Source organism: Mesoplodon densirostris, chromosome 5 (genome assembly GCF_025265405.1).
Source record: "Mesoplodon densirostris isolate mMesDen1 chromosome 5, mMesDen1 primary haplotype, whole genome shotgun sequence".
Lineage (NCBI taxonomy): Eukaryota > Metazoa > Chordata > Mammalia > Artiodactyla > Ziphiidae > Mesoplodon > Mesoplodon densirostris.
Genome location: NC_082665.1, coordinates 108,904,849 through 108,931,795, shown reverse-complemented (window position 1 = coordinate 108,931,795; position 26,947 = coordinate 108,904,849). Strand labels below are relative to the sequence as shown.

Sequence of the window (26,947 nt, the reverse complement as noted above, 5' to 3'; positions counted from 1 at the left end):
TTAATAAAGAGCATCAGAGAGACTGAAATCATGAAATTCTTTCATTTCTACAGTTGGATTCACTCTATTAACTGGCTTCCAGGGGCGCCCAGGACATTTGGGGGAAGTTGTTTCCGGAAAATCTGGAATCAATTTAAATGCAAGGCTATTTGGCTCTATCTGGATGTCAGGGATCCAATCATCATCACTCTCTGTGGGAGGTGGTAGTGTATTAGGCATCACAGTTGCAAGGAGATCTGAGTCCTGAAAGTCAGGAAAGGTATTGGCTACACCTGGCTGGGCTAGGGAAGAGAGGGGTGTTGGCCCTTCTGTCTTCTTTTGTATCTGTGAAGAAGAGGTAGTATTGTCTTCATAAAAATTTGCCAAATACTCTGTTCTCCAACCATTTTGCTTTCCATTGTTTTTTCCTTTATTTTTATGTTTTCTGTGGCCATGACCATGCTTATGTCCATGGGCTAGGCCATGTCCCCTTTGATGTCCATGACCCCTTTGGTGCCCATGGCCAAGACCATGACCCCTTTGGTGCCCATGGCCAAGATCATGACCCCTTCGGTGTCCATGGCCTTGGTCATGCTCATGTTTATGGCCGTGGCTAAGGCCATGTTTTATTTGTTTTCCATGGCCCCAGCCATGCCCATGAGTGGGTCCTTGTTCTTTTCCTGAATCCCGCTCTTCATCTTGTACAGGTACCAGGAAAGTGTGGGGTGGACTTACGATTGTTCCTTCTTTAATTTTCTCCACTTGTACTGATCGGAAAGGTGAAAAACCTGGAGGCCTTTTCATCAGTGAGGTCTAAACAGGAGATATTAAGATGAATGCATTACTGTGAAAACCACACTATCAAAGAAGAAAGAAGGAACAGGGACCTGGCAATGTTATCTCAGTTTACAGTGGGTCATGTCTTTGCCAGATTTTAAGTACTATATTATAATAATAATCCAAAAAGGATGAAAATGGATAACATTTTTTCCTTTTTGGATTGATTTTATAATTTGTAGATATTGATTATTTTTCTTAATAGTACTCTAAACTAGAGAATTTTTTATTTATCTGGAAAAACTGGATGGTTAACTATATAATCTCTAGGGTACTTTCTAAGCCTATGATTCTGTAAAGCCATGGCACATTACTTATTAGTTGATGCTATTTCTATTAGCACAATTACTGCTTTTATCCAAAAAGAATGGAATACATAGGCAGCATATACCACAATCACTCTGTTGAATTGAAACACATTAGAATATATATGTTCATAAGCTTGAAACACAGCCTTTGTATAATGTTTGTATTAGAGTATATACATACCTACACATGGCAAAAACCTAAATGAGAACAAAGGGAGCGGAGGCAACTTGCATTGAAGATACGGATTTGTGGATTGTCTCTACCTACACTTTCACTACCTATAAGGACGTGGCAGTCAGAGGCACTGTTTGGTGATGCAAAGAGCATGGTCTTTGAAGTCAAACAAGCCAGACCCTACTAGTTACCAGCATCATGGTGAACAGCGTGGGCTCTGATTTGACCTAGATTTGAATCCAAGCACCACTAGCTTCACTTTCCTCATATGTAAAATAGGAATGATAAAAGCACCTGCCTCATAGAATTGTCAGGAGGAATATATGTGTCAGGTCCTCAGTACAGTGCCTGGGAGGGAGGAAGCACTTGAGAACGTTATTATTCACTTTAGGACTTTAGCATCTTTGTAATTTTTAGTGTCTCAACCTTGACAGGGAGGGAAGTATTACTTACCTCCCAGGGTTCTTTTAAGAATTAAGAAAATGATGCAAACTAATGCTTCTCAAACTTGAATATGGGTATGACTCCCTTGGTGACTGTGTTAAAATGCAGCTTTTGATTCAGGAAATGTGGAGTGAAGTATGAGACCTGCGTTTCTCCCAAGCTCCTTGGATGTGCTTCACTAAGAGAGCCTGTGGACCCATGGGGCACTGACAGTGTCTGAGAAGTGATTAAGAGGACTGCTGCTCTCCTTTCTAGTCATAAAAAAAAAAAGAGATCAGCACAGAAATGTGAGAGTTCTCCCCATTTTAAAAAGATAGTCTCCCAATTCACTTAAATAGTGGTTCATTTTCAACCCCAAAATATGATTTTTCAGAATGAGCATAACTAACCCAAACCAACTGTAATTAGAATCATACCTGTCCAAGTGATTGACAGTTGACAGTAGGGTAAATTTTTTTCTCCCAAGGTACGACGTACACATCAGCTTTACATTTTAGAATTAGCTATCCACGAAAACAGAAGCCAAAAGAGAGAACAATGTTATTCATGAGATACATAAACAAGCACAAAACATCATATAGGTTTCCAGGGAATAAGTAAGACGGCTGCGTTACTACTCACACTATGTTTATTGATCTCACAACTTTCGGTCAACTCTTCATTACTTTCCTTAGAACATGTGGTTTCCCTGGCCGTGAACACAATAGAGTATTTTTTTCCAGCTACCACCTGGAAAATGAATTAGTACAAAATAGGAGCTTAATTAACACTGTGTAATAAATCATATATTTTACCATAAGGGCTTTTAGGGAAGAATATTGAAATTTTAATTATACATTGACCAAATGAGAGCTACACTCAAAAAGCACAAATATTTGACAACAAAACTTTGTTTGTATGCATGTTAAAATATTTGGCTATTGGTTGGGCTCATTTCCTTTTCTAAACGGGAAAAGAAAACCAGGCTATAATTTTTATTTTTATATTTTTCTGAGTTTTATTGTTTAGCAGCTGCAAAATTCACTAGTAATTCTAAGCCTCAAGTCATAATATATAGACTCTAAGAAGAGTAGGAAGTAAAACTTAAACATTTCCTTTAAACACAAACTTATTGTCCTGCCAAGTCTTGAATCAGAGAAATACTGAGTTAGTACCACTATAGAAATTATGTGTATTAAATTATGTGAATAGGAAAATTATTTGGATTTCTAGCTCGCTTCTCTGAGTTTTTTAATATTAAGAAATTATTTTAACCTCTAGCACTCTAGCAATATTTTTAATCATTATACAATGTTGTCTTCTGTTAACATTTGTGGCCCAATTTTTTCCTTTTTTTTTTTGGCCTAGAAGAGGCACAGTTTATTTATTTAAAAAGTAAAAATCATTGTGTGTGTGTGTGTGTGTGTGTGTTTTAATACACTGACTTCAACAAAATCCCAAGCACAGTTTTTTTTTAAAGCCTTACAGCCTTTATATACTTGAAAAACACACTTTATAAAATATCTTAAAATTATATATATAAATTTAAAAGTTAGGGACTTCCCTGGTGGCGCAGTGGTTAAGAATCTGCCTGCCAGGGCAGGGGACATGGGTTCGATCCCTGATCTGGGAAGATTCCCACATGCCGTGGAGCAACTAAGCCCATGTGCCACAACTACTGAAGCCCACGTGCCTACAGCCCGTGCTCTTCAACAAGAGAAGCCACCACAATGAGAAGCCCACGCACTGCAACGGAGACCCAACACAACCCCCCCCACCAAAAAAAAGTTAGTTGATATGGCTCAATTTTCAGGCTAAGTTATTCAGTATTTCATTCTAGGATTTAAATGTGTGTGTGTGTGTGTGTGTGTGTGTGTGTGTTATGGACTGAATGTATCCCTCCCAAATGCATATGTTGAAGGCCTAACCTCCAAGGTGATGGTATTAGAAGGTGGAGCCTTTGGTAGGCAGCTAGGTTTAGATAAAGTCATGATGGTGGGGCCCCCATGATGGGATTAGTGACCTTATAAGAGAGAGACTAGACCCCGTTCTCTCTCTGAAATATGAGGACACAGTGAGAAGGCAGCCATCTGCAAGCCAAGAAGACAGTCCTCACCAGGGAAACAAACTGGCTGGTTTTTGGACTTTCCAGCCTCTGGAACTGTAAGAAATAAACTGCTGTTGTTTGTCACCTAGTCTATGGTATTTTGTTATGGCCGCCTCAGCAGGCTAACACTGTGTGTGTGTGTGTGTTTAATATTAAGTAGTTATCAAAAAGAATATATCACATATATCTGTTGGCCTGGAGGGTTGACCATTATTGAAAAAATAAAGTTATAGGGTGATAGTATAATCCCATTTTTGTAAAAGCAAATCATAACAGTCTTTCTGATCTCTTTATGTTTTTTAAAAGCATGGAGAAATTATGGTGGGAGGAGGATGAGGAGAGCAAAGAGTCACAGGAAGAACCAAACTCCTCCTCTACACTTTCTGGCATCATTTTGCTAGGTAAGCACAGTTAAATTTTTAGGACAAATTTAATAATTACCTTTTAAAACTCCAGATATAAGTTGGGTATAAGTTGGTATAAGTTGGGTAGGAAGGTTTGAAAAGTGTTTTAGAGTCTATACTTAGGTGATCATGAATTTTGTTGCTTATTTCAGAGTATACTTTAATCCATTTTGTTTGACATTACAGTTGATCAATGTGATGTCACCTAAGAAATCTGACAATATATGACACAAACTACAGCTGTTGGCTCAACACTCTTCCGGGTCCAGAGGGGAGGAATAAAGTAGACCTAATAACATCTTCTGTTCGAGGGCCTCAAGATTGCATCCATATTGCCATGCTTATCAGAAGTCTTCCCTGTTTAAGCCCATCCTGCCCAAGTTTTGTTTTTAAGGCAGAGAACACTATGTAGCAATGTAAGTTCCAAATGCATTAAAACATTTAAATTAAAGAAATAAGCTAGAAAGATATAAAAAACATTCATCAGTTCTCAGGATGATGAAGGCTTTTTGTAGGTGAAAAGCAGAGGAAGGAACCAGGAGGAAGGGAAAAATGTCTAAATTTGACTAGACAAAAATGAAAACTGATTCTCAAAAGTCACCATAAGTAAAGTAAAAAGGGTAAACTGGGAAGAATATGATGTAGGGTCAATGTGACCAATATTTAGTGTTGGTCATAGAAAGCCCAACACTAAAAAACTGGACAAAGGACATGACCAGATCTTTTGGAGAAGTTAAAATTGTCATTAATCCTGAAAAAAGTTTACCTTCATTAATAACCAAGGACACGTACGTTAAAAAACAATGCAACATCATTTTTAACCTTGCGCGTTGGCAAAGATGAGAAACAGCGATGACACCTGGTGTCGGCCAGGTGTGGGAAACATGCAGCTTCAATCACTGATGGTAGGAATATAATTCAGATCAAGACCATCAACCAGTGTCTTCCACCCAGGTGGTGTGAATGTAAATTGGCATAATTGCAAATCACTTGGTGATAAGTCTTAGACATCCACATATTCCTTGACATTTCTAGGACTTTGTCAAAGGAAAAATCCTAATGTGCACACACAGGTCCTTGAAGTGTGCTCATCTGTGCAGAGGCAGGGAGGGACATTGACAGCAGCGGGGACAGAGGCAGTAGGGACACAGCAAAATGAACGGTATGTAACAGAAATCGCAACCATTCACATGTGCAAACGAAGGATTTAAGAAATGTTTGGTATCTGAAATATGAAACCAACCTGGAATGGACATCCACCCAAATAGAACTAAACATGAGAAGCCAAGGCAAGACTAAAATTGTAAAACAAATCTAGCAATTTGGCAAATTGGTCATTTGGAGATTGGCTGTTGCAAATTCATTATGGTAAGTTGATTTCCAATAATAATAAATTGGCTGCTTCCACTAAGGCTGCCTTGAGTAACCAAATTGCTCCCTTTACATGCAAAAATCAATAAAGAGTCACCTCTTAAAAGTAAATTTGAAATTCTCACACTATTCCAGATTAATTTGGCAAGTGAAGGGATGTCATTCCCTTTCAATTCGTAGCATAATCTATTGTGGTTCCCCTTGCACCCTTAGCGTAAACAAACACTCACCCATTCTAGTGTGTTGACTAATTCACAGAAAGAACTGTGACTACCAAGGCTAGTAGTTCACGCTTGAGAATGAATGGTTCTCTCCTGACAGTAACTCTCTGACATGCAATATATGGTGGAGTACAAGACTGTTCCTGCATCCTTAGGAATAAAGGAATTTCACAGAAAAGCAGAAATATAGAGTGAGAAGAAAAGCTGACAAAGACAGGAGTAGTACGGATTGGTAACTCCTTCAAGTAAGCTTAATGTGGGTCACATGTCAGTGAAATCAGGGAGAGGAGTTAGTGACCGGGACAGGAATAAGTGCCTGAGTAGGAGAGAGATCAAGTGTCAGTTTTATTTTAATACAGTTTGTTTAGGTCCTTTTTTTCCCCCAGTTATAAAACTACTACAGGAAACAAGAAAGATGAAAATAAACAGCCCATTGTGCCATTACCTAAAAGCTACCACTATGAATAATCCGAGGTATTTGTTTCTTTTCAGTATTGTTTCCTGTACTGTTTAATTTTTGGGTTTTATTTATTTATTTTTTAGGCTGCACAGTGTGGCATGAAGGATCTTAGTTCCCTGACCAGGGATTGAACCCGTGCCATCTGCAGTGGAAGCTTGGAGTATTAACCACTAGACCACCAGGGAAGTCCCTAAACTTTTTAAAATAACACAACTGAGTACAGAATGTTTATTCAATTTTATGGCCTCTTTTTTTTTTTTTTTACTGAAGTATAGCTGATTTACAATGTTGTGTTAATTTCTGCTGTACAGCAAAATGATTCAGTTATACATATATATACATTCTTTCTCATATTCTTTTGCATTATGCTTTATCACAGGATATTGAATATAGTTCCCTGTGTATGGCCTGTTTTTTCACTGCATGATATAACATAAGCATTTTCCACATCAAGAACTGCTCACAAAAATGATTTAAAATTGCTGCTTAATATTCCATTGTATAAATATACCAGACATTATCTGATCATGTCTATATTACTGATCATTTTTATAGTTTACTTTTCTTGCTTTTGTAGTTAGAGCTGCAATGAATATCATTGTATTTAAAGACTCCTTCTATTTTAGATTTCTAGAAATTCAATTACTTAGCCAGAATTATAAACTTATTTTTAGTGAGATTTTCTTCGTATTGATAGATTATAAAAATCATCTTGGTTTGCTATAGGAGTTTGGTTCTACTTTGATTACTTTTTTTAGCTTATATTTAGGGAAGCCCGTTTTGAGGTTCCATAAAAGGAATTGTCCATGAATACATCAGTCATAGGCTGTTGGAGTTAGAGGGGATCTGGGCTCTTCTAATCCAGCCACTCATTTTACAGATGCTGTGTGATTCTGAATGACTGCCCAGGATCACCTGGGATGAAAGTGGTGGATGCTGGGGCAGAGCTGACTCTCCTGACCTCCAGACCAGGATACTCCTTATCCTCTATTCACAGGCATGGACAGGAGAGATGAATCCCCCAGAGGGTACAATTGTAGGAGAGAATGACACCCCAGGCAGGGAACAAATGACATGAAGATGAATGTGTGAAGAGAGCCTGGGGGACGATTGGCTGATGTGGCTGAGCACAAGGCATTAAGTGATGTTATAATGAGAGAAGAGTCTAGAAAGGCAGAGGATAAGTCTTGCTTTTCCTAGCCCTGAATTTTATTAATTATATATATAATCATTGCTAATATTTATATAGCACTTTAGATTTTGAAATGTGATTGATATACATTATCTTTTTTAACCCTCACTATAGTCCTTTACGGATAAAAGAGACAATTTTTTTTTTTTTTTTTGTCAGTACGCGGGCCTCTCACTGTTGCGGCCTCTCCCGTTGCGGAGCACAGGCTCCAGATGCGCAGGCCCAGCGGCCACGGCTCACGGGCCCAGCCGCTCCACGGCATGTGGGATCTTCCCGGACTAGGGCACGAACCCGTGTCCCCTTCATCGGCAGGCGGACTCTCAACCACTGTGCCACCAGGGAAGCCCGAGACAATATTTTAAATGACTTGTCCAAGATCACACACCAAGCATGCAGCGAGGTTGGGACCTGAAATTCAAGTCTACCAAATCCCATTCACCAGGTATACTGTTTCCCAATCCAGAGCCAAGATCAGTGGCAAAATTAGTAAGCAATTTGAAATAGATAATCACTATTTTTGTAGCATAATTTACAGACCTGCACTGTTGCTTTTTCCACAGTGTCAATCTTGAAATAGAAGGTTCCATTATTCTCTACATTAAGCTTTGCGATGGAATGATTCAGAGGCTCCTCCAGCTCTGGGCTGTTGACAGGTATAGATATGGGGCAGCCAGCGCAAATCCTGGTGGGTGGTTGTACAAAATCCTCCCCTGAAAGAGGCAGGTTTTATATCAGCTTGTGCACTTATGGAGCCGTCTAGCCCAGTATTGTACCTTTCCCACATGTGATCCAGCACCCATTTATAGAGGGCCACGTGGCAGCCCAAGGCCCAGCAGTGAGTGGGTGGAGGTTGCCTGTCAGACCTCCAACTTACTGTCTTTCCTCTCTTCCTCTCCTAAGAGCCAAGTGTGTTTAGGGAAACTTTCAATCAGAAGGTGTTAGTTAGTGACAATCAATAGGCCGCATTTTTCTTAAGTTTTTGCATTTTTAATGGAAGCTGTAAAAAGCAATGCTTAACGTAAAGGAATGATTTTCTAGTGGGAAAATTTTAAATCCTATGATTCTGGTGAGCAGGTAACTTCTGTAATGCTTTATATTGTACAATGTATACAACTATCTTCCAAATATGAGAAAAGCCAACTCTTGGTATAAGAAATACTGACTTGACCTTAAACTTGCACTATCGCCCTTTCCCCACATTAAAACATGCAAGGGAAAAAACCTTTAATTGAAAGGATTTTATTATGAGTAGTTAAAAATGAGATACAGCTTCCCCAATTCACAATATCTGATGCAGGGACAGCCTGTATACAAGAAAGACCAGCTGACATATCTGAAAGCTAGCTTTGCCCAGAAAACATACATTTTCCCTTCTGTCACCATATTCCCTTCTGCCACTTGCTGAGCAATCTCAGCTTCACCTGTTGCAGCACAGCAGGGCAGAGATGGGGCACAGTGTTCCTAGTAAGGTCTGTGGGTCATGTAGATTTTGTGGCATATCATGGGAACCAAAGCACAATATCTATGGAAAGATTTAGCCAGTTGTCTGGGACCAATGTGAGCACCAATACGTATCATCCTGTACCTGGATAAAGGTCACATTTCTGCGAGAAGGAAGCAATTCTTAGCTGGATATCCACGTATGCTTTATCTGTACATTCACCGATATTCTGGTTTTTAAAAAGCATATAAGAGCATAAATTAAAAACGTTTTTAAGAATCTTTAAACAACTAGTTCAAAATTAAAAATAGGATGTTGACTTTGCAAATCATCACATAGAAAAAAACAAAATATAGTCTATTTTCAAAAGATAGAATAAGAAACAATGAAAAAGTAGCGCCAACAACAAATACATACACACAAACACACAGAAACATGAAAAAAGATGACAAGAATATCTAATGTAGAAATAATAGCCATACAAGTGAATGGGTAACATTTTCTTTTAGCAAGACAAGGACTTTCAGATTAGGTTAAAACCAAAATCAGTGTACTATATCTTCAAGAATAATAGCATATAATAAAAAAGATAAAGAAAGATTAAATATAATGGATGATCAAAGCCACAAGAAGCAAATATGAACAAAAAAGGAGCTAGAGTATTATTAATACTGGACAAAGTAAAATTCAAGGTAACAACTCCTAAAGGTAAAAGAAAGATAATGTTATTTTTATCTAAAAGCATGGAATCAAAATGCATAAAGCAGAAAACATATATAAATAGAAATGGATAAAAATAATTGTGCTGGGAAACTCCAATATATAACTATTATACAACAGACAAAATGTATAAAAAATAAATAAGGTCATAAATGACTTGAATAACATAATAAAGATTTGTTGAAATGGTATTCTCATATGATACACACAATTTAAAATGATACTCTCATAAGTATGATGCAAATAATATTTCTAATTGCTTTTATACTAGGTTACAAGAAAGTCTCAATAAATTTTGCAACTTGAAAACAATACAGGCCATGTTCTTTGACCTTAGCACCACAATGAAACAAAAAACCTCCCTAAAAATTAATAACATAAGTTTAAACAAACAAAAAGTACTTGGAAAAATAAACACACTTTCCTAACTAAAATCTTCATTGATAAGGAAAATAATAAAAAAACAAACTGAGAAAAATGAGAATTCCACATGTTGCCAGGGCAGCACTCAGATTTAACTCCTGGCTTTATACACTTCCACAATTTAAAAAGAGAGGCAAAAATCATCAAAACAACCCCAACCTCAGTGTTTATCTCAAGAAGTTAGAACAAGAAGAGCAATAAACAGCCTTAAGGAAAACAAGAAGGAGGAAACAATAAAAATAAAAGCAAAACTGGTGAATTAGAAAACAGAAAGCACTAGCATTAATAAATAAATCCAAATAATCATTCGTGGGTTGAGGAAAAAATATCAAATGCATAAAAAAGGAAACCTAACAAAGTATACAGAGAAATGTAAAAATATAAGAGAATATTATGAACAAGTGTATGTTAATTTAAATCTCAAAGAAAGACACTATTCTGGAAAACTATAAATAACCAACACTGACTTAAGAACAAGAAGATAACTTGAATGGACCAATGGCTAAAGAAGAAATGGAGAATGCTATTACTACTCTCAATTTACATGCCATTTTTCACCTCCAAACAGCATAGATGTTTTATAGATGAATAATTTTAAAAATTAAAGAAATATACACTGTATTTACATGCTATATAAACCATTTCTGAATATAGAAAAACTACCCAATCATTCTATAAAATTATATTCTGGATACCAAAACCTTAAAAAATAGAATGCACACACAAACACACACCCAGAAAACTGTTACACCACTTTCACTTATAAATGTATACGTAGACTTCTTAACTAAACTAGGAATAGAACCCAAATGCATATTTAAAGAATAATTAATACTAAACAAGTAGAGCTTAGTTTAGGAATCTAAAGATTACTATTAGGCAAGTTGTCAAAACAGCATAGATTAAATTAGAAAAATATGATATTTCAATACATATTCTAAAGCATTTGCTAAATTCAACACCAACTCCTTATTTAAAAACAAAACAAAACTCTTTAAAGAGGAGGAATGTAAGGATGTTTCCTTAACATGAGGAAGAATATCTACTGGGATCCCACAGCAATATTATACATAACGACAAAATTCTAGAGGCTTTCTCAATAAAATCAGGAATAAAACATGAATTTGTGTGATCACCACTATTTCAAAAAATATCTCTGAAAATTTGGGTCAATTCATTGAGACATGAAACAAAAAAATAAACATTGGAAAAGAGGAGATAGTATTATTTGCCTAAGGTATTATTATAGATCTAGAACAATCAAAAGAGTCAATGAAAAGACATTAGAGTTAATCAGAGAGTTCACTAAAGTTTCTGGATATAAGGTAAGTGAATCAAAATGTATACATTTGTATATAACAATAACTTATTTAAAAGAGAATGAAAGGAAAAGAAAAAAAAGGATTTAATTCCTAATAACAATAACCAAAAACAACAAAACAAAACCTAGTAATAACTTTAGTGAGCATTGTTCTGAATATATTTAAGAAAATCACACAATTTTAGAAATATAAAATAAAACTTGACTACATAGAGATGTATAACAAGTTCTTGATTAAAAAGACTAAATATAGTACATATGCCAATTCCTCAAATTAATTTAGAAATGTAATGCAATTCCAATCTACATGACAGTGTAAGTTTTTCTTCCACACCTCTTCTAAGATTGGTTTTAAAGATATAAACACTAGAATAATAAATCATGTATTCAAACTTACTATGAAGCTATGGCTGTTAAAATACGGTAGTGTTGGTACAAAAACAGAGAACAGATTTTTTGTAAGAAATTATTATGGGATAAAGTTTGTTGCAAATTTTGTGGAAGAAAAGACTGTTAAGGTATCTGGTTATTCTCTTGAAAAAATCAAGTTAGATACCTCACAAGATACATCAAAATTAATTCCATATAGTTTCAAAAGCTGTATTTAAAAATACTGACCATAGACAAACTAGAAAAAAAAACATATATAGTGACTGCTGAGCAAGTTGCAGAAAGATTCAAAAGGAAAATACTGATAGATTTGGTCACCTATAAACATAAACTATTTGTAAGTCAGAAATACCATAATGAAAACTAAAAAGTAAATAAATGAGAAAATATGACAAAACACTGATACCTTTAATATATAAATACTATTTCTAAGGCATTAAGATTTATCCCAAAAAGAAATGGGCAAAGGATATAGAAGACAATTCATAAATTCAACCCATAAATTTCTAATGAATGTATGAAAATATAATGCTTAAATAAATGCATATTAACTATGCTGTTGATTGAGAAAATAAAAACTAAAAATGTTTTTGTCTATGAAATTAGCTGAGTTAAAAAAATACTTAATTCGGGCCTCCCTGGTGGCGCAGTGGTTGAGAGTCCGCCTGCCGATGCAGGGGACACGGGTTCGTGCCCCGATCCCGGAGGATCCCACATGCCGCGGAGCGGCTGGGCCCGCGAGCCATGGCCGCGGAGCCTGTGTGTCCGGAGCCTGTGCTCCGCAACGGGAGAGGCCACAGCAGTGAGAGGCCCGCGTACAGCAAAAAAAAAAAAAAAAAAAAAAAAAAAAAAAAAAAAAAAAAAAAAAATACTTAATTCTATCAAGGGTAAACATGGCTGATGGAATGTAAATTGGTGCATTTAGCAGTTAACCTATATATATATCAAGAGTTTTAAGAGTTTTCATACAATTTTATACTCTGTGTAAAGCCAGGACTTTATTCTGAGAAAAAAAAATGTCAAACAGAAATAGCTTTATTCTAAAAGATGTTTGGTGAGTTATTAATTATAATAAAAATGGAAACAACCCATTTTCTTGGTGGGTTTTGAACAAATGACCAAAAATAGGAAAGTAATTTAAAAAATAATCTATGGTATCTTCACTAGGATATTAAAAGTTATTTTTAAGGTTTATCAAGAGTTCTAATGACATAGAAGAATTCTTAGGTGAAAAAAATGTAGCATGTAAAATAAATACAACTACAAAAAGACAAAAAAAAATCACTCAAAATTCCCCATATTCCCCACCAAAAAAGAAAAGAGGGAAATACGTTCAGATAACTTTGGGTGTTTGGGTGTGTGGTGCAACATTATTATTTTTTCTTTGTTTCTGCATTGTCTTGAAGCTTTCTATAAATGTATAGTTCCAATAAAGGAACACACATATAAGAAATGTACTGCAATAAAGATGTTAAAAAAAAAGTCATGTTCTTTAAAGATACAGGGAATACCACACTTATAGTGCCTTAATTTTGGATGGGGAGAAGGATGCTGGAGATAGCTCAGAAGTTCTCAGTATTATTAGCACATTTGGTTTACCTGAGAAATTTTTAGATCATCTGACTCCAGGGACTCACCCCAGACCAATTAAATAAGAATGTCTAGTATGGTACTGGCACAAAAATAGAAATATAGATCAATGGAACAGGATAGAAAGCCCAGAGATAAACCCACACACATATGGTCACCTTATCTTTGATAAAGGAGGCAAGAATACACAATGGAGAAAATACAGCCTCTTCAATAAATGGAGCTGGGAAAACTGGACAGCTACATGTAAAAGAATGAAATTAGAACACTCCCTAACACCATACACAAATATAAACTCAAAATGGATTAAAGACCTAAATGTAAGGCCAGACACTATCAAACTCTTAGAGGAAAACATAGGCAGAACACTCTATGACATACATCACAGCAAGATTCTTTTTGACCCACCTCCTCGAGAAATGGAAATAAAAACAAAAATAAACAAATGGGACCTAATGAAACTTCAAAGCTTTTGCACAGCAAAGGAAACCATAAACAAGATGAAAAAACAACCCTCAGAATGGGAGAAAATATTTGCAAATGAAGCAACTGACAAAGGATTAATCTCTAAAATTTACAAGCAGCTCATGCAGCTCAATATCAAAAAAAAACCCCAAAAAACCCAATCCAAAAATGGGCAGAAGACCTAAACAGACATTTCTCCAAAGAAGATATACAGATTGCCAACAAACAAAGAATGCTCAACATCATTAATCATTAGAGAAATGCAAATCAAAACTACAATGCGATATCATCTCACACCAGTCAAAATGGCCATCATCAAAAAATCTACAAACAATAAATGCTGGAGAAGGTGTGGAGAAAAGGGAACCCTCATACACTGTTGGTGGGAATGTAAATTGATACAGCCACTATGGAGAACAGTATGGAGGTTCCTTAAAAAACTAAAACTAGAACTACCATATGACCCAGCAATCTTACAACTGGGCATATACCCTGAGAAAACCATAATTCAAAAAGAGTCATGCACCAAAATGTTCACTGCAGCTCTATTTACAATAGCCAGGAGATGGAAACAACCTAAGTGCCCATCATCGGATGAATGGATAAAGAAGATGTGGCACAGATATACAATGGAATATTACTCAGCCATAAAAAGAAATGAAATTGAGCTATTTGTAATGAGGTGGATGGACCTAGAGTCTGTCATACAGAGTGAAGTAAGTCAGAAGGAGAAAGACAAATACCATATGCTGCCACATATATATGGAATTTAAGGAAAAAAATGTCATGAAGAACCTAGGGGTAAGACAGGAATAAAGACACAGACCTACTAGAGAATGGACTTGAGGACATGGGGAGGGGGAAGGGTAAGCTGTGACAAAGTGAGAGAGTGGCATGGACATATATACACTACCAAACGTAAAATAGATAGCTAGTGGGAAGCAGCCGCATAGCACAGGGAGATCAGCTCGGTGCTTTGTGACCACCTAGAGGGGTGGGATAGGGAGGGTGGGAGGGAGGGAGACACAAGAGGGAGAGGGAAGAGATATGGGAACATATGTATATGTATAACTGATTCACTTTGTTATAAAGCAGAAACAAACACACCATTGTAAAGCAATTATACTCCAATAAAGATGTAAAAAAAAGAGTCATGTACCACAACGTTCACTGCAGCTCTATTTACAATAGCCAGGACATGGAAGCAACCTAAGTGTCCATCAACAGATGAATGGATAAAGAAGATGTGGCACATATATACAATGGAATATTACTCAGCCATAAAAAGAAAGGAAATTGAGTTATTTGTAGTGAGGTGGATGGACCTAGAGTCTGTCATACAGAGTGAAGTAAGTCAGAAAGAGAAAAACAAATACTGTATGTTAACACATATATATGGAATCTAACAACAACAACAAATGGTCATGAAGAACCTAGGGGCGATACAGGAATAAAGACACCGACCTACTAGAGAATGGACTTGAGGACACAGGGAAGGGGAAGGGTAAGCTGGGACAAAGTGAGAGTGTGGCATGGACTTATATATACTACCAAATGTAAAATAGATAGCTAGTGGAAAGCAGTCGCATAGCACAGGGAGATCAGCTCAGGGAGATCAGCTCGGTGTTTTGTGACCAGCTAGAAGGGTGCGATAGGGAAGGTGGGAGGGAGGGAGCCGCAAGAGGGAAGAGATATGGGAACATATGTATATGTATAACTGATTCACTTTGTTATAAAGCAGAAACTAACACACCATTGTAAAGCAATTATACTCCAATAAAAATGTAAAAAAAAAGACTTAAATGTTCAGTATGTACACTTTGGATGATGCAACTAAAAAAAAAATCAGAATGTCTGGGGGAGTGATCTGGGAATAGGTGTTTTTTAAATCTAGGCTAGTGCTTCTAAGGTGCAACATGCCCTGAGAACTACGTAGGAAAACCCTTAAATCAGTGCTTTCCAAACTTTAATGTGCAGATGAATCACCTGAGAACCTTGTTAATATGCAGATTCTGATTCAGTAGCTATGGGTGGAGTTGAGATTCTACTTTGCTAAGAAGCTCCCTGGTGGTGCTAATGCTGCTGGTCCATGGACCACACTTTGAATAGCAAGGCCTTAAATCTTACCAATTGTGGGCAAAATATTTCATGTCCTTTAATTACTGTAACAACTCTGTGATACAGGTGCTATTATTCTTCACGATTTTACAAATGAGGAAGTGAAGGCTCAGAAAAGTTATACCAAATCTGATTGGCTTTGTGACTCCAACCAGCCTTTGCAACTCTCTGTGTTGCAAAGAGAAAACTGGGAGTTTATAAACAGATGCAGCAAGATTAAAGCTAGATAACATTTAGGCCTATATAACCTCAAATGGCCAAGCATAAAAAACAGAAGATGTTAATAGATGCTTAAAAGGCCAGACTCAACTCAACCTGACAAAATTAAATAGTGGCTAGAACCTATGTGTTTAGAGGGTTCCTCTCTCTCTCTCTTTCTCTTATACTATTTTTTAAATTTCTGGTAAAATATATATAATATAACCATCATAACCATTTTTAAGTGTATAATTCAGGGCCATTTATTACATTCACAGTGCTGTACAACCATCTCTATCCATGTACTATCTATTTCCAATAGTTTTCATCACCCCAGACACAAATTCTGCAAGCATTAAGCAAAAAATCCCCGTTCTCCCTCTTCCCAGCCCCTGGTAAACTCTAACCTACTTTTTGTCTCTATGAATTTGTGTATGTTGGATAGTTCCTATAAGTGAAATCATATACTGGTTGTGCTTTTGTGTCTGGCTTATTTCACTTAACATTTTCAAGGTTCATACATGTTGTAGCATATATCAGAATTCCATTCCTTTCTATGGCTAAAGAATTGTTATATACATGTCACATTGTGTTTATGCATTCCTCTATCGATGAACATTTGGGTTGTTTTCCACCTTTGGCTATTGTGAATAATGCTGTAATGAATATTGGCATATAAGTATCTTTTTGAGTTCCTGTTTTAAATTCTTTGGGGTATATATCTAGGAGTATAATTGCTAGGTCATATGGTAATTCTACATTTAACTTTTCGAGGAACTGCCATACAGTTCTCCACCATGGCTGCATGATTTTACATTTCCATCAGCAATGTACAAAAGTTCCAATTTTTCCACATCCTCCCCAATACTTGGCATTTTACAATGTTAAAAAATTATAGCCGGGCTTCCCTGGTGGCGCAGTGGTTGAGAGTCCACCTGCCGATGCAGGGGACACGGGTTCGTGGCCCGGTCCGGGAAGATCCCACATGCTGCGGAGCAGCTGGGCCCGTGAGCCATGGCCGCTGGGCCTGCGCGTCCGGAGCCTGTGCTCCGCAACGGGAGAGGCCACAGCAGTGAGAGGCCCGCGTACCGCAAAAAAAAAAAAAAAATTATAGCCATCCTCTAGGTGTGAAGTAGCATCTCATTTGTGGTCTATATTTACATTCCCCCTGATGGCTAATGATGCTGAGTACTTTTCATGTGCTTTTTGACCATTCGTATGACTTTTTTAGAGAAATGTCCATTTAAGTTGTTTGCCCATTTAAAAATTTTGTTGTTGCACTGTGGAAGTTTTTTATATATTCAACATATTAAGCCCTTTTCAGATATATGATTTGCATATATTTTCTCCCATTCTGTGGATTGTCTTTTCACTCTCTTAATAGTGTCCTTTTTACATTTTTCCCCCCATTTATGAAACAAACACATGCTTGATTAGAAACATTGGGAAGTATTGAAGAGTTCCAAAAAGTATAAAAAATCAGAAAAAGCAGCTGTAGTTCCAACTGAAAGTTAACCATATTTTATATTTTGGCATATTTGTTTTTCATCACTTTTTATATTTACATCTACTTTATGTACCTGAGTAAATCCGTATGTGTAATTTTGTACTGTGCTTTTTTTGGTTTTTACTTAACATACTGTAACCATTTTACTAGGTCACTAAAATTTCTGCAAACATAATTTTAATGGCTGCACATATTCTACTGTATGGCTATACTGTAATTTGCTTAATCACTCCATATGCTGAAAATATGTTATTTTTAATATTTTCCTGCTAATAAAAAGTCAAAATTAACATCTTGCTGCCTGGATTTCTCAGTTTCTTCCCATATAATGGACTTTGAGAAGTAGAATGACTAGGTCAGCGGTCCCCAACCTTTCTGGCACTAGGGACCGATTTCGTGGAAGACAATTTTTCCACAGATGGTAGGGGGTGGTGGGGTGGGGGAGATGGTTCAGGCAGTAACGTGAGCGATGGGGAGCAATGGGGAGCAATGGGGAGTGGTGGGGAGCCAAGGGGAGCCAAGGGGAGCCATGGGCAGCTGTGAGGAGCAATGAGGAGCCATGGGGAGTGATGGGGAGTGATGGGGAGCCGTGGGGAGCCGTGGGGAGCGGTGGGGAGTGGTGAGGAGCAATGGGGAGCCGTGGGGAGCCATGGGGAGTGATGGGGAGTGATGGGGAGCCATGGGGAGCCGTGGGGAGCCATGGGGAGCGGTGGGGAGCTGTGAGGAGCGGCAGATGAAGCTTCGCTCACTCGCCCGCAGCTCCCCTCCTGCTGTGTGGCCCAGTTCCTAACAGGCCTCAAACCAGTACCGGTCCACGGCCCAGGGGTTGGGGACCCCTGGACTAGATGAAGGGACTTGCAGCCACCCCTTGCTTAAAGCACAGCCTTCTGCTAAAATGCAAATAGCCCTGGGAAGGTCATCATGCCTTATCATCTTAACATGCACTAACTCCTGCCACCTTGAGATGCTCTCTTTTAACATAATTTTGGTTCAGGTAATAAGATATCATCCTGGAAAGGGCCACTGAGGGAGAGAGACGCAGGATGTACTTATTAAAGATAAAAGTAGAGGAGGGAAGGTGAAAGAACAAGCAGAGACAAGTTGGAAGTGAAGGATTATCCTGGGTAGAGCTCGTGAGCCTTGTAAGGACATTGAGCACATGGGGAGGAAAGGAGACAGGAAAGCGTGAAGACATGAAAAGACAAACTTGACCGTGGCATCATTTTGTCTCAGGCGAGTCCTAGCCCCTGGTTATATCTGTAAGTGCTTATTGCCAGATGTACAGACTCTGACCAGCTGGGTAAGCAGCTTGACCAATGACATGAACTGTTGAGTTCCAAGTGAAAGTGAATGTGAGCTGCGTATGTCATCAAAAATTTTACTGACCGAGTCTTCCTCCACAGCTGAGAGTTCCCACACCTGTAAATACTGGACACAAAAGGCTTAGAACTTTATGATTAGATTTTAGCCTACTTACACCATTTGAAAGGGGCTTGCAGTCTGGAGTTAAGAATAGAAAATTCTCCTTGGAACAATTAGTCTGCACAATTGAGTAAGTAATTTCATAGTTCCATCCAGCCACCACCTGAAACGATTTTGGATTGAATATTTAAAGGGCAGTTTAAACATAATTCACAGTGTCAGGAGGAGCTTAGAATACTGCCTGACATTTCATAAGTGCTCAAAAATACACACTATTATTATTATTAGGCAAAAGTCATTACTGAATAAATATTGAGCACATTATGACTCTCACACCCTTCAGCACAACACACACACACACACACAGCTACACATCTGAAAATGAAAAGCAATTTAGAGATGGACTTACTGTATTTCCTTAAGTAAGACCTAGCAATATTTCCTCTGCCAGGCAACAGGAAAAAAATGATCTGTTGAATTTTGTAAAATATTAATAATGCTTTTCTAGATGGATAAAGAAAACTTTGGAGCTGGAGTGGCCTTGACCAGTAGGTCTTTAGGTTCCCAGAGTGCCAGACAATAAGATTTCTCCTGCTTTATCTGGGGTGGGTCCCACCCTGATAGCTGGATATTGACAGAACTGAGTACAGCATGCATCTTGCATGAAGGCAAGTCGGAAGGTCAATTAAAAGCAGGAAATGCTACTGACCAAAGTGGGTCCCTCATAATTAGAGGCTGAAATCCAAGGGGCCCAGTCAGCTGCCAGTAAAGTCTTCATGAACTGAGGCAACGGAAAGACCAGATTTACAAGTATTTGCTTTTTTCTCTGTTGACACAGAAACCATAATTTAGAGGGTACCCAGCAAGCTTTGCCAACTTTTTTAGGTACAATTTAATATTGGGAGGCCATATTTGCCTCATAATAGTTAGGTGATGAGAGAGTCTTCTTAAAACCCTAAGGCCAGAATGACTTTTCCATTTCACCATCTCTAGGAGGACATGCAATGCTGACCACCCATTCATTAAAAACAAATCTCCCAGGAAGGTGGTCTGATTAGGCTCCCTTTCCCCATTTACATACTGCAGTATCCAAATCATTGTGCCTGAAGAGAAAGCCTTTGCCTCCTGAGCTAGTCGTATGAGAACATGAAAGAGTTCCTCACCACCACCTGTGGAATCATATGTTTTCCTCGGCCAAAGGTTTATTTTAGGTAATGAAACCCTAAACCATAAAGATCTAACAAATTTTAACAATACTATGACATGGGAAAAATTAAAGAACAAACCTGTCTTTGGGCCCTTTTTACTTCTTTAAGATCAAAGAGGTGGGGGTGATCAGTGTTGTTGTTAAAGTGTTCAATGGAGTGTCTCAGAACAGGTTCCAAGTCGGGGCTTTCGGTTGATATGGGGTGCAGGCAGCCAAGGCAGTCGTACTGGGCTGTCACCACGGGGCCCTTGGCTTGACAAAGAAAGAGCAAGCAAAAGGGCAGCGTTAACAAGCAAATCCTGCATTCACATACATTGCCCTAAATAAGTCAGATAATTTGGAAGGCCCTGATAAGCAAACTTTCCAGTAAGTCCTAGTATGCACTGGAAAAAGAGAACACAAGATTGAATGATAGGGAAGACCTGTCGTTCACTTAGGGACATCTTATATGCATCCTATTGTGCATAATTATTTTAAATTTATTTTAAAGTCATTTTAAATTACAGAAGTGATACACGAATTTATCCTCATAAGAATTAAAACATTACAGATGCATTTTTATTTCTTTTTCAGTGTTAACCAAAGCTCCTTGAAGCTGGGAGCAGGGTGTAATACATTTTGTATCAATTCAATCCAACAAACATGTATTTCGCACCTGCTATAACATGCCCTGTGTTGAGCATGGCTGTGTGGATGCATTAATTCGTTAGTAATGGTCACTGCCATGAAGGAGTGGGGCAAAGTCAAGGGGGAGAGACCGAACTGGAGATGGATGATTTCAGTATAATTCAGCAAGAGCTTGGAAAGGCAGGAGACCAGAGTGAGCCCAGGGAAGCCTTTCCTGAGGAGAACAGGATGATCTAAGAAGGGTGAAGAGCAGTCAAGGTCAACCTCTCAAAACAGGGTGTGAGGCCTGAGGAGAATGGAGGGATGGCTCCTGAGGAAGAAGGATGAGGCAGGGACCGTGTTGTACACACATCTTAACCAGAGCTTATAGCAGGAGGCAGGGAGGGGTGGTTTGAAGTGTGAGCAGTCCGAAGAGAGGCCTCTGCTGTGGAGTCTGGGCTGTGCTCTGTAGGCAGGGATTCCTAACTATTTTCCTGGGTCACAGGCTCCTTTGATGACCCTAATGTAAGCTATGGCACCCTCTCCTGGAAGATGCACATACTCACAACCTTCTCCACTTCTGGGTATTCCTAGACCCTCTGAGGTGAATTAAGAATGGTCCCCGGTAAGAATGCGGAGCCACCGAATGGGTTTTAATAAAATGATGTAAAATATTTTAAAAAGGAGAGAGTCTGTGTTAAATCACCACTGTTCATGACACACAGCCGTGACTCCCTGGTCAGTAGTAGTACATGTGGCAAAAAGGGGAAGAAATGAAGGAGTCCTGGGCCCCTTGGCCCCGGGGCTCTCACAGACCGAGGATGTAAGATCCCCCAGTCAGCAGTTCAACACAACCCCCCTTGCAACTGTTTCTCGGCATTCTCTCCATAAGTTTGTGTCAGGAAATGACACACTCTGTGAATATTCATAGCTTTCCCCCCTCCTCTCCTTGTAGAAGTTAGGTTGAATCAGGGTAATGGGCAAAGTTAAAAAACTAGAGGGAAATAAATAAATAAATACTGTTGAAATAATATTTACATTTTTTTCCAAGAAAAATATACAGACCCTTTGAATAAAATTGTTTCTAAGATGGTTTCTGTTAAAAAACAAACAAACAAACAAACAAACAAAAACTAGAGGGGATGACATGGGAAAGATGAGAGAATTACTGATGGGAAAACAAAACAAAAAAAGATGAACACAGGAGGTGAAAGGGAGAGATGGAGAAAAGCCCAGAAGCTGGTTTGCCTGACCTCAAGGGCAGCTCCCACTGGTGTAGGGGAAGCGATGGAGCGGCCTTTGAGGGTGAGATGAGCAGGGAAAGATGCAAACTCAGTTTTTCTGGGTGACAATGATTTTCCACCCTGCCTCAACATTGCCAGAGAGATTTTTAAATTAAAATGTTTCAAATTTTGAATTCTGAAACATATCTGGCCAAAAAGTTTTCAGATAAGAGACTGTGGACCTAGCACTAATTTCTGAAGGTGTGGCAAAGAGCTTTTTCTCTCATGGTACATAATGTGCTCTGCTCTGGATAATGTTAAAATGTGCTTACGAGATGGAGTTCTTCAGCCAAATAATAAAAAGCTACCCCTATCAAAAGATTTTAATTACTTGTGATTTCTGTTTTGGACTATTTTACTTTGAATGCAACTTCTTGCAGGAATGGAAACTCAAGGGATGTAGTTTTTGTGGGTACCATATAGAGGATTAAGGCTGGAATAGAAGGATCACTACTACAGTGGGGTTCAATAGCATGGCTGAAGATGCTGTTCTGGAGCTCATGTACAAAAACGCTATCTTGCAGAAGGCCAGTTCCAGGATGGCTTTTGTGACTGACTTCACATAGACGTGCCCATCCTTCTGTATGTGGCACCTCTGCCACAGAGGGAAGGAGCTAACAGTAATCATCTGTTGATAGGTTTCTCCATACTTAGATTCCAAAGGAGTATCGTTTATGGAGGGTCTATTCCACCAACTCTGCTAACTGCTAGCTGTGGGGTCTTGGACAAGATATTTGACTGCTGTGGGCCTGTTTCCTTATCTGTGAACTGGGGATATTAACATTTGCCTCATAGAGGTGTTGTAAGGAATAGATATGTTAATACACATGAAGTGATTAGAACTGTGGCTGGTAATAAGAGCTCAATAAATGTTAGCTATTATTACCTTTACCTTAATTATCATTAATACATGATTATGATTACATCTTCAGGTGTATCATCTAGTTTCATTCTAAACAACCGTGCAAAGTGGGAATTACTGTGATCTCCTTTTATAGGTAAGGAAAAGGAAAGCCAAGAAGGTGAGAGCTTTGAAAGCTTCCAGGCCAGATCTGACCTCAAAGCCTGTGCTACTCTCACTCTAGGACGCTGCCTACAGTTGAAGCCAGTTCTGTGTCTTCTCATCCTTTTGCACACACCTAATACAATGCTGCTCTTGAGGAAGAGAATCAGGATAGCGCCGAGGGGCGTGAGGCCCCACCTCAGGACTCTGCCGCTCCACCCCCTCCAGCGCCCCAACAAGGCTGCAAGTGGTATCGCCACTGCTGCCCTCCGGGAAAGAGGGGTCTGGTGCCACACAGAAGAGGTTCATTTTTCCCCAGGGCAGCACCACCAGGCACAGCAGCTACCTGGAGTAATCTGGCAGGTCTGGGTAGCCACGGAGAACTTCATATTCCCCCTCTTCGCCACCGTCGCTGTGCATTCCCCTGTAGCCTAAGAATAAGAAGGAAAAAAAAGGATTAAAAAAAAGATATATCTTAATCTTTCAGATGAAATCCACCTAGTACTATTGCTAAATACGGCTTTCCTTTTTAAACCCTTGTCAAGGGCTTCCCTGGTGGCACAGTGGTTGAGAGTCCGCCTGCCGGTGCAGGGGACGCGGGTTCGTCCCCCGGTCCGCGAGGATCCCACATGCCGCGGACGGGAGGATCCCACATGCCGCGGAGCGGCTGGGCCCGTGAGCCATGGCCGCTGAGCCTGCGCGTCTGGAGCCTGTGCTCCACAACGGGAGAGGCCACAGCAGTGAGAGGCCCGCGTACCCCCCCCCCCCCACACAACCTTGTCAAGATTTTTTTTTTTCTAGCAGAGTTTTGAGACACAAGAATGAATGTTTTGCAGCCTAATCATTATTTTATACAAGCCACTGATATTCGTGAAATACTGGAGGAAAGGCAGTTTAAATGGCGAGGTTTTAGAGTACGAATCTTTGTTTTGAGCCCCGGAGATATTTCTATTTCATCAAGATGCACACAGTGCCTGAGAACCAGCCTGCTAAACTGTCCTCTTGATTTACCTTTCAATTTCAGTGTTCAAACTGCATACAGGAAGCCAGGGTTTTGACATTGAAGAGGTGGCTCCCTGGACTGGGAGGAGAATGGCTTGCTTACTGACAGGTACCATCACAGTCTCCCTCAATTACGGCCCAGCAAGAAGCTGTGCTGTGCCAGGGCAGGGTAGGCGTTAGGTTAAGACAGCCCTTGGTAAACTTGGCCGAGAAAACTGGAGGCTCAGAAACTGTCAACACACTCACAGCTTGTGCAGAGTCATCGTAGTCACAATCCTGCCAGGTTTTGTCACTTTGAACAGGACAGTCGCCCTCCTTGATTTGGTACTTGAAGGAATAAAACGTATCAGGATCATCCTGAAAAACAGCAAACAAAGATACGTACGGTTCATCTAACTGACCCAACAGCAAATCATTTGAGTGGGATCTGGTGCAGTTATATTTGATCTTGATTTGATTCAATTAAGGCAAAAACATTTATTAAAAATATTGAAAGTTTATAAATATTTACTTGGAGGAATGTTCATAATATACTATTTACAAGTATATATATATTTAAATTATAAAATAGATCCATAGTTTTAGCCCATTTTTGTAGAAACCAATTTATATGTAAATATATATAAAAAAACTTTTTTTAAGTCTGGAAAATTATGCAGCAAAGCTGTTAAAATGTGTGTCTTTCAGTGGTGGGAGTACAGTTCTCTTTCACTTTCTTCTTTCAACAAACATTCCTGAATTGTCTATTTTTTTGAACAAACATATATTATTTTTACAGTTAGAAAACAAACCAGAAGCCTTTTTTTCATTAAAAAAAAAAGTAACAGTTATCTGGATGGGGGGAATAATTATGGGTAATTTTAGTATTTTTATTGGCATTGTTTTGTTTTCTATTTAGTATAGCATGACATGAAATAATAAATTGAACTTGTAAAGTATAAAGGTGCTGACTTAGATGAGCCTTCAGATGCAACGTCCTGGTGTGTCAGAACAGCAAGGGACCTCAGAGGGGATGTTGTCCATCTTCTCAGTTTGCAGGTGAGAGAAAGGAGGCCCCAGGTAGATGGCGTATGCCTTAGGCAGCCTCCCCACCTTGGAAAGGCAGAGCCAGCTCCGGATGGCAGGTCTCCTGACTCGCCAGGCAGTGCTCTCTCCACAGTGTTTGCATTTGGGAGACGATGGAATCAGACAAGATAGACTCCAAGGTTCTGTCCAGGTCTCAGATTTTAATAAAATCATGGTCATGGTACAGGCAGTCCCCAGACAGCAAGGTAGAGATAAAGAGTGATTCTATGGACATTTTAGAATAAAAAACCACATTTGCCATGGATGTCTGCCAATAAAGACTACAACCATACTAGAGAACACTAGGACTCACAGGACTGCACAAGTTTGTGAAACAGAAAGGCCGGACTTTCAGAAAACAAATAAACAAAAACATATCTACTGGGCTTTTTCCTTTTTCCTTATCATATCAAATACCTGGGGTTTTTTTCCACCAAAGTAATCAATTGCTTAACTATCACAGAAACACAATGTTTTATAGTGAAATTCACTTAAACGAACTATTGAAAGATTTGTAATTCTTGAAGTCACATACCCTGTCAGGGTTTGTCTCCATCCTGAGTGCATCGATCAGTGATTTTAAAAAAGTGCTAAAAATCAAGTAGAACATGGCTGTTACCTTGATGCATTCAGCCATGTGGACTTCATGGTAGGTATTTTGTCCAATGCAGTTGAACCAAGTTAATCTCATTTCTGACTCCTCTTAGACAAACCTTCCCTTTCCCCTAGCTTAATTGAGGTATAATTGACAAATAAAAATTGTATATATTTAAAGTGTACAATCTGATGAATTGATACACATGTATATTGTGCAATGATTACCACAAACAAGCTAATTAATACACCCATCACCTCACATACTTATATTTTTGTGGTGAGAATACTTAAGATCTAGGCTTTCAACAAACTTCAAGTGTACAATAAAGTATTATTAGCTATAATCACCACACTCTATATTAGATCCCCAGGACCTATTCATCTTATAACTGAAAGTTTGCACCCTTTGACCAGCGTCTCCCCATTTCCCCCACCTCCCAGTCCCTGGCAATCGCCATTCTACTTTCTGTGTCTGTGAGTTTGAACTTTTAGACTCCACACATAAGTGAGATCATATCATACTTGTTAGACGTGCCCCTTTAAGAACCCGCTTCCCACCTGAGGTCTGGAGGTCTTCATATTTTTGTCTAGGACTGGTCACCCAGTAAATCCTCCTGCTGCAGCCTGACCGAGTTCCTGGATTCCCCACTCTGCACAGTCCCTTTAAAATTTCTCCATCTACCTTTGTTTCATTTCACCCTAGGATATGCTGCTCTGATCACCCAGGACTAGTCATACCTTTCCCTTCACCCTCAGGCCAGAGAATGGTGTTGGTCTTTTCTAAGAGCTGTAAGCTTCCCTTTGATTATCAGTTCTTTGGTGATTGGGGTGCGTGTGTGTGTGTGCACGCGCGTGAGGCCTGGGCTCCAAGTGACAGCACAAATCCCCAGTGACCTCAAGGTTAAACACAGCTCACTCACCGTCCTGATGACCTCAGTTACGCGGTACAATACAAATTGGTTGCCACTTTTGTTCCCACTGTTATATTTCTTCAGAGCAGTGTCCACAGCTTGAAATACATCCTGGTCGTTGCAGTCGATTTCTTGCGAGGACTCCTGGGTTAAAGTTGGTAGCAGCCTGGAGCAAAGAAACAGGATGGTGATTAATTTCAT

At 39.0% G+C, this 26,947-nt stretch overlaps 1 protein-coding gene across 1 annotated transcript; it reads right to left on the bottom strand.

Annotated features, from left to right (window-relative positions):
* Window positions 1–26,947, bottom strand: KNG1 (kininogen 1). The gene is made up of 10 exons (XM_060100113.1): window positions 26,756–26,947; window positions 24,420–24,530; window positions 23,518–23,602; window positions 20,359–20,531; window positions 19,128–19,235; window positions 9,063–9,147; window positions 8,015–8,187; window positions 2,365–2,472; window positions 2,160–2,246; window positions 1–792 (listed from the first exon to the last, which is right to left on the bottom strand). Exons 1-10 carry the CDS (start codon window positions 26,945–26,947, stop codon window positions 1–3), a joined length of 1,914 nt encoding a protein of 637 aa, XP_059956096.1.

Bases quoted from the DNA above. Each gene is read 5' to 3' on its own strand.
- KNG1 (XM_060100113.1), bottom strand. From the start codon at position 26,947: ATGAAATTAATCACCATCCTGTTTCTTTGCTCCAGGCTGCTACCAACT. The intron at 20,532-23,517 runs GTAGCTGCTGTG...TTCTTTGTCAAG, and splicing joins GACCTGCCAGATTACTCCAG to CCAAGGGCCCCGTGGTGACA. The intron at 8,188-9,062 runs GTACAGGATGAT...TGCCTCTTTCAG, and splicing joins GAAATGTGACCTTTATCCAG to GGGAGGATTTTGTACAACCA.